Source organism: Poecilia latipinna, unplaced genomic scaffold (assembly GCF_001443285.1).
Source record: "Poecilia latipinna isolate Pla-1442-1.1 unplaced genomic scaffold, P_latipinna-1.0 Scaffold517, whole genome shotgun sequence".
Lineage (NCBI taxonomy): Eukaryota > Metazoa > Chordata > Actinopteri > Cyprinodontiformes > Poeciliidae > Poecilia > Poecilia latipinna.
In genome coordinates this window covers 241,197-250,159 of record NW_015113133.1, presented here as the reverse complement: position 1 = coordinate 250,159, position 8,963 = coordinate 241,197, and the positions used below count along the sequence as shown (strand labels likewise).

General features: G+C 39.8%; 1 protein-coding gene across 1 annotated transcript in view; it reads left to right on the top strand.

The window, feature by feature from the left end:
• LOC106952463 (copine-8-like) overlaps positions 1-8,963 on the top strand; it is a 110,380-nt gene that overhangs the window by 45,761 nt on the left and 55,656 nt on the right. The window contains exon 5 of the mRNA XM_015040574.1: positions 3,081-3,120. Coding sequence (XP_014896060.1) covers positions 3,081-3,120 — 40 coding nt within the window. The remainder of the gene's footprint in view (positions 1-3,080; positions 3,121-8,963) is intronic.

The window sequence follows — 8,963 nt, the reverse complement described above, 5'->3', positions numbered from 1 at the left end:
AGGGAGGTCTGAGGTAAGACAGACCTCCAATCAACCAGGGAGGTCTGAGGTAAGACAGACCTACAATCAACCAGGGAGGTCCGAGGAAAGACAGACATCCATGCGGCCTACCTCCATTGGTTGCATGAAAGGTGTGAAGGCCAGTCTATGCCCGGCTAAGCCTTTACACCGACCCACGCCCAAGTGGCACTAACCTAGGTCACTATCCAAATCCAGGTTTTGCTAAACCTGGGCATTAAGGAAATTCGAGGCCTTATGCGAATTTAGGAAATAAAAACAGACACAGGCCTCGATGCAAATAAAATTCCTGACTCCAAAATCAATGGAGAAAACACAAGATCAGTTTCAGAATTCAAAACAGCATAAGAAACATTCATCCTATATAAAAGCTGATCAGATAAAATTTCTCAAAAATGAATTGATTAATTGGTCTCTCTAAATTGTCCTAAGGTGTGAATGTGTATGCGTAAGGATAAGTGTGTTAGATCAGTGTTTCCCAACCCTGGTCCTCCAGGCACACTGTCCTACATGTTTTAGAAGTTTCCCTGCTTTAATGTGCCTAATTCAACTGATTGCAGTTCAGCAAACGCCTGTTAATCAGTCATCGATTGAAATTAGCTGGACTGAAGCAAAGAAATACCTAAAACATGCAGGGCAGTGTGCCTTGAGGACCAGGGTTGGGAAACACTGTGTTAGATGATGGATGGATGAATGAATATTTGTTAAAAGTGTCTGACAGTAGAATATGAAACAGAGAATCTGTGAAAATCCCTCTGACTCTGCTACTGTCCAGAAACAACCAATCAGAACCAAAAATTATCTGTTGAATGTGTTTCAGCACATTCAACACATTAGACTACTAGTGTAGTGAGGATATGCAATTGGCGGAAAAACACCCTAACATTATATCATCATTAATAATTTGTAGAATGATTTAGAAAACTAAATGCAATGCAGGTTTGTCAAAACTATCAGCCCATATTAGAACTTAGCATTGATTTCCCTTCATTTTAGTAGCTGTGATTTTGCCTAACCTAGACATTTTCCCTAACCCTAACCCTGCCTAGTCTATTCCTAACCCTATCATTAATTAAAACTTAATTCACATCTTAAATCTAAATGTTACCCTTGACCTAAAGCAATGAGTCCATCATACTAGGACACTGGACATATAATGGCTCATTCACACCAAATGCGTTTTGAGCGTCAGGTGTATCTGGTTTACATTCAAAGCCTATGTGGAGGCGTGTCGAGGGCCGTTGCGGTGCGTTCCGAGCGTCTAGCGGCCGTTTGGATCGTTTGACTCATCAAGCGCGTCCAACGCTCCACATAGACTTTGAAAGTAAACCAGATTCGCCTGACGCTCAAAACATGTTTGGTGTGAATGCACGATTAGAATGTTCAGTTCCTATGGTAACAGTGACATCAGCGGTGATGACATCACTCTTTGATGCATCAAAGGAATCTCTCTCTTGAGTGTAGGACACAGACTGTTTTTTTTTTCAGTCTGTGTGCTACAGTCCTGTTTCAGACTTTTAAGTTATAAGTTATGAATCTTCTGCAGGAGCTGTTAAAATTATTTGAAGGCACAGAATCAGCCCAGTACAGGTTTGCATTCTCAGGTGAGAGAGACTCACCTGATATAAGTTAATTTTTCGGTACTGGAATTACACCGAAGATTAATTTGTTTAATCAAAGCACATTGTGAATATGTATTCATGTATTCCATCTTAAGTTCAGAGCATACTGGTTTTTTTGTTGCTTTTGCCACTACTAGATGATATTCATGTAGGATATAACATAAACAGCACTATTCAGAGATGCAGTGAGTTTAACAGATATAGAGGGGCCCAAAATCAAATTCCGCTTTGTCCCCAGGGAGGCTTGGACCGGCAGCCCTGATGCCAACATCTCTACAAAACATATTAAAGATTGTGATTGTAGCATATGTTACACACACCAGGACTGGTGTCAGTGTAACAGATGCTGATTTTCCTGTAAAAAGTAAAGAACAGTTAGGAGTGATGAGGCAGAAACAAATCTGTGCTTCACTAATCCTCCTGGAATCTGTTCTGATTAAACATTTATTAAACATTTCCAAACAGCACCATCTCTGATCTTTCTTCAAAATATCATTGTGTCCATGTTATTTTCATTGTCATTCTATACAATATTTATTCCTGTAATAAACAGTTTTAGATCCTTTAATACAAAGGTACAGCTTATGTCACACACTTAAGTCTCAGAATAACTGCCATTTGTTACCCCATCTGCTACTGCATAAGGAATATCCATATATTTGTATTTTTTTTATCTGTACACCAGCATGTTCACAGACACAATATAGCTAAACAGATTCGATTCATGTAACATAAAAACAATCTAAACATCATAACAATATTACTTTCCAACAACTTCTAGAACAGTTTTACTTCACAGCTGATAACTGACGGTATATTAAACAATCTGTACATAACATCAGATTGCAACAGCTCCTGTGCAGTAGCTTTATACCTCAGCTAACTAGAAACGCCGTCGATCTTTTTCCTTCCCGGCGCCCGTTAGTTCAGTTACTATGACAACGGTAAATAAAACACAAAAGGACTTTATAATCACCTGGATCCAAACAGCTGTGAGTGTGTAAATGTGTTTGTGTATACCAAGCTTCTCCATAAGGACGTTCAGTAGTGGGTGTGAGGATCCACAGGATCTTCACCTTCTTACCATTTTACTTTCATGAAGTTCAGCTACTGCGTTAATGCACAGCGGGATGTTTGGCAGGCGGTGGGGGGGAAGTAAGCGCTCGCTCCATCCTTTTTTGTTAATAAGCTGCCACACATCCACAACGCCGATAGCACCCCCCTAAATGAACCCTGCTCCGAAAAGCTTTTATTGCCGCCATCGCAGAGCTCCTTCAGCAATAAGTAAAGACGTGCCCTGCATTTATGCTAGGTGGTGAGCAATTAAAGCCTGTGTTCACTAATTTGTGTTTTGGTTGCCTGATCTGTCGCGATCCGCAGCTCAGATCTTCCTCCTGCAGCCTCACTCCTCATGTGTTCTCTCCTTCCTCTGCTTTGCAGGTACGACTTGGACTGCAAGAGCGACAACCTCTCTAAACACGTGAGTTTCTCCTTCGCTGGCTCAGTAATCAGTCAAGTATTCATTTTGACACAACAGGACCATATTTACTTGTTGCTGTACAAAGGCAGCATGATTTGAAACCGAGTGTTTCGCCAAGAGGATCACAGCGACTTTTCAAGATTGAAGGAATGTAGATGAATTTTACACCGTGGTTTTTTGGCATTTTTTTTCTGTATACTCCGGTAGCCAAGCAACGACATTTTGTTGCCAGATTCACTGTCGTGTGGTTGTGCAATAACAAATCAAGTCTAAGTCTATTAAACCTGTAGTTAGTTCCACCCTTTACTGTCACTTCCCGACACAACTTTTAGCAGCCTGCTGCTCTAGTTTCACCTGTCTATCTTTCCTGCTCCACCTCTGCGCTAATCTGCCGTCCTTTCCCCTCCACGCCTCCCTCATCTTCGTGCTCACTGCCAACTGCTGGCGGAGCTGCTTTCCTCGGCCCGATAGCCCGGCTTGCCCTCCGGCTTCCACTGTGCGCTCCGAGCGGTGCGAGCGCAGAAAGCTCACTCAAAGCAAGAAGGCCAGGGACGCTTGGCTGCACCCTGTCGTTACTGTGGATGTGTGGGATTTAAGATCTGGCACTCGGCGGTGGCTCCATTGTCCAAGCAGAGTCCGTCCACTGTCGCACAGCTATAAATAACTGGAAGAAGGAGGGGAAAAAAAATGATAGAAATGCACACGAGTACAGTATTTCCAGTGGCAGCTACCTTTGAGGATGCCTTCATCCTCCCGTCAAAGCAGATGCACAGAGCGCTTCCCCGCCATATGGCGTGCATACCTTGCGTGGGGAGAAGTGCAACGAAGGGGGTTTGCTTCAGAATAATGAAGGAGATATGAGACGTTGAGTTTTTTCTGAGTAATTTACCACTGTCTGGTGAATTTAGTTACATTTCTTTCTCTTCTAAAATTGGTATGCATTGATATTCACAGATGCTCATGGAAAAAGTAAACTCTAATCATGGAGCACCGACAATGCCCTGCTAAGGTGTCACATTCACTTAGTCCCATCTCAGCTACAGACTTCAGAGTCTTTTAATGGAGTTTAGTGCAATAGACCAACACAAAGCTGTGCATCACTGTAAAGTTGATTGGAAGGTATGCGTGGTTATAAAAAAATGTTCTGTGAATGAAAATCATAAAATGTGTTCTGTGCGTTTGTATTCAGCCTTCTATTCAAAACACCAGTGCAATCATCTGCCTTCAGAAATAACCTAATGGGGATTTTTCTGCAGAGTTTTGTTAGGTGCCTTTAATTGTGTGGCACCTTTCATAATCAGTACAATAATAAAAAAAAGGCTTTACAGGAAAATAAAAGAACAGAAACATGACACATTGATGACGCAAAATACTTTAAAACAACAATAGTAAAACATTTAGCCATCACAAAAAAAGTTAGTGTTTCTGGACATCTGCAGTTTCTGACCTTCCGCCTCACAGAGCAGCTCTGTCCTGCTACTTCCCCACTCATCTCCTTCAGACTAGCCAGCAGCAATTGGCAAACACCCGGTTGAACTGGGCATCAGCTGAGCTCATTATAGGAGCTTCTTCTCAGTGGAACGCTGGTAAAAACGTTGTTAAAAGGTTAACAGAGGAGCCATGTTGTGATAACTTTCTGAAGCAGGAGTTTCAGAAAAGCAGGAGTTTTTTTTTAAAGAGACAGAGGCCCAAACTCAAGGTGCTAATTACAAAGTAAATTTTCATTTAAGTCAAATTTTTATTATAGATAATCTTTTTCTAACAGCTGAAGTGAACATAGCTAGTGGATTGTGCTATAAAATGTCACTATGTGCCTGGAAAACACATAATGCTGCCCCTTTAAGAAGTTACAAAGGGCAGGCAGTCAACAGAGATGCTTTCACTTTAGAAAACAGCTCATAGATTGCCTTAAAAGCCCTTTTTCAGCCACTTGATCAATTTTGTTGCTCCTCTTACAAATGCGCTTCTGAACACACCTAACACATCGTTTAGCATGCAGTCACACAAATCTAGCTCGAATAATTCACTAGTCCCTCTTTGCTGGAGCTACGCCTGCGAAATCTGAAATCCCTCCGGCTTTATCAAAAGATGCCAAATGTTGTGTTACTGGCTGAAGCAGTCACTGCTGGCATCCGAGGAGCCCAGGTCCCAGTGCTTGGGTTTATTTATTTTTTGTTGGCAGTGTCCTTACAATAATAGGATACTGTCTTTGTGTGCCGTTTGCATGGTTGCAGCTAATGTGGCTAAGACGGCCATCTGTTATCTTCCTTCTTTCCATGCTCACATAGACCTCAGTTTATGAATCTGTTCTCATTTACATGTTTTATTACTTTTATTTAATTTTTTTCAAATAAATCGATGTACTGAAGTGTGAAATATGAATACTACTCATCCGCACATCTGTTCTGCTAAAATCTTGTTTCTCAATAATAATTGTTACATTTACAAGTAAAATGATCATGGCAAACAGAACATTACAGATGACAGGCTGCTATTTTCTTTGTACAGACTCATTAGCAGCTCTTTGAGTTCTTTCTATGGATGTCTCTTCAATTACAGAACAGTCTTTTATTCGAATCTTAAGCTACGCCCATCAGGGTTTAGGAGTGTTGTAGTTATGCATTTCAAGGATTCGCCTTCACCACATTGTGCGACTTCCATTGAAATGACTGTAGGCATGTTTGAGACTCTTATTTTGAAATAAGAAAGGAAGTGGTCTTTCAGTTGCCCTGTTGTGTTGACAGAGATTGCTCTTCAGGCCAGCCAAAAACTGCAGTGGCCCAGAAGGGTCAACATGATGCAAAAGCCACGATGGCTTCATGCTAAAACAGAAGTTATGCGATAATGGAGGTTATGCTAGCAAGGTTAGTATAACTTCCGTGGCTTTTGTTTGTGCTTTTTGGCATTTGTTGTAGAATTCTAGCCTCTATATATATAATATATATATATAGATATATATCTATATATACATTTCTGGACATCTCAGTCCAGAAATGTGCAGTTCTAGGCACAGCCAAGATACTGCGCAGAACCCTCAAGCTCCCAGGCCTCTGGTAGAGGACCCGAGCTCAGAGGATGAAAGAGACCACCCACAGAGGGTGAGAGGGGAATTTTTATATATATATATATATATATATATATATATATATATATATATATATATATATATATATATATATATATATATATATGTGTGTGTGTTTTGTGTGTTTGCACTGGGGGAAACTGGACTGAACACAAATTAAAAATTCTTCTAAAATATTTTTTGATTTTTACGACACCAAAAGCTGTGGTGTCTAAATTTCCTCAAAACGTATTGCTGAAATTTGCTGAGTCATTCTTTAGAACCAAAAATCATCTCATTCCATGAGTCTGATATATTGTTACACCCCTACTACTGTGTTAAAGACATAATGTCTTTACTATTTCTTTAGCATCAGAATATAAATAGTAGAACATTTTGAAAACATAAATTAAATGTCCTAAAATACATGAAGCAGCATTTTTTTTTCAATATTTTCATCAGTAAAAGATATCTCCAGCTATAATTAAATGTAGCACATACCAATCTAACTTACTTTAAGCTCCAGTGACTTTGTAATTGTACTCTTCTATTTTCTCTGAATAAATTGATTAGGTTTCAGAGACTTTGCGTCAAAATTCATTAAAACTTTGTTTAAGACACACAACACATTTTCAATTTGCTACATATTTCCTTGCAATACCATAAAAGTATAAAAGTGAAGTAGAGACCTGGAGGAGGCAAATAATCATTTACTAAACTATCACCCACAATCTGCTTTCCCAATTGGAATGAAAGTAAAACATCTGAGTTTCAAGTATAAAAAAAATGTAAACTGCAGCATAGACATTAGCTACAAGATGGCTGGAAAGTGTCTTCTATGTCTCCATCTGTATCTTCTGTAGACATGTGACAGTAAATAGACCAAATTTACAGTTTATAGTGCCTTTCTAGTCACTCAAAGCACTTTACAGCAGAGCCACGTTGACCCAGCTGTGTTCCCAGTTTTACGCACATTCATACACCGATACACAGATCAATAGGCAACTTGTGGTAAAGTGCGTTGCCGAGGGGCATGTTGACATGTGGCAGGAGGAAGGTGGAAATAAACCCACACGTTTCAGATCGCAAGACATCAATTCTACCCACTGATCCACACCTAACCGTGGTTTAAGAGGCTTTAAATGTTATGGAGACACACCTACAGTACAAAAGATGGATAAATACATTGTTTAAAAACATTACACTTATGCTCCACCTCTTGCAGTGTCTTCTCCACATCAAAAACTAGCTACGTTTCCATTGGCCGTATAACTACGCAAATTGGATTGGCTTCCTGGAGGCGAGGTTTCAGAAAGAGCAGGTGTTTTTAAAGCGTCAGAGGCCCAATATGAAGGCGTTAAATTACAATATCAAATTTCTTTTAAGTCATATGCTGTGAAATATACAGCATTTTTACAACAACTGAAGGTAGTGTAGTTATGTGGTTGTGTTATAAAATGACACTATGTGGCTGGAAAACACATACTTCTTCCCCTTTAAGTTTTCACTTTTCATTAGTTTTTCCTTTTGGATGAAGTGACCTAAAACTCCTTGTTAGGTTCAGACAGAGTGCCATGGATTGTTTTACCGTGTTTGTAAGAACTAATACACGTTCTCTGGGTGATTTAAGTTTGGAGCTTAATGAGCTGTGGAAGCTTTTGAACCTTTTTGGGTTTTTGTTTTTTTTTCTACTGCCATCATCATTCCAGTTAATGTAAGTTGCCTCAACCTCTGGTCCTGGACGTTGCGAGGCACTGCGTCCGATTGGCTGCGGCTGCTAGTTAGCTTGCAGCACACTCCATGAGGAAAGGCCAGAGTGTTTTTGCCATCTCCGTTTTTGCACTCAGCACCAGCAAAGATGTTTGGAGCTGCTTTCTGCCCGCTGGACTCAACATGGCTCATTTGTCAAGGACTTTTACACACATTCACACACACGCACACAAACACACACATGCATGCACAATCTGGTAATGGAGGCCGCAGTATCAGTGCATACACACATAGTTCAGGGTCTGTAGTAAACAGACTTTACACACACTCCTTCTAGTGCTTTGCTCTTCTTGCTGGTCGTCTTTTCTAAACTGTCTCTTTTCTCGTCAGGACCCTAAAGCAGCTAACTAGCTCACCGGTCTCTGGTTCTGTTGGTTTAGGTGTTAAAGGCCAAAACATTCCTGAACAATCTCAGTTAAACATGATTGTTTCCTTTCTTCTGCTAACACTTTCTCATGTTCTGTGTTGTGCAGCATTGCCATTTTGTAGCTCCTCATCAAAATACCAGGAGAAAAATATTGTGTGGTCAGGAAGCCATGACAGTTCAGTCACATTTATAACTGCACAGGTTCTAAAATACATCAACACAATATATATATATTTTTAAATTCTAGCAAATATCAATCACCAGTTCCTTTAAGTCTTCATTTACTCTCCCTGGCCGCTTTAATAGGTACACATGGGTTGCCCCGCTTTTGTCTGCAGGTCTGCTTTAATGTCTCCAAATTGTGCCCAAAAAAAAAGAAATATAAAATATATGTGTATATATATATTCCACACAACATTACACCATCACTGTCAGCCTGCAGCATTCTTCCACATGCTTTCATTTTTTTTCACACTCCAAATTCTGAGTCTAAAGGTCGCAGCTTGAATTGACTCATCAAACAAGAAGCTTTGTGTTTCTTCATATATATATATATATATATATATATTTTTTTTTTTTTTTTTTTTTTTTTATATGGTATAGATGTTTTTTTTGGGGATAAGTTTATCCTTTTTCTTTCCT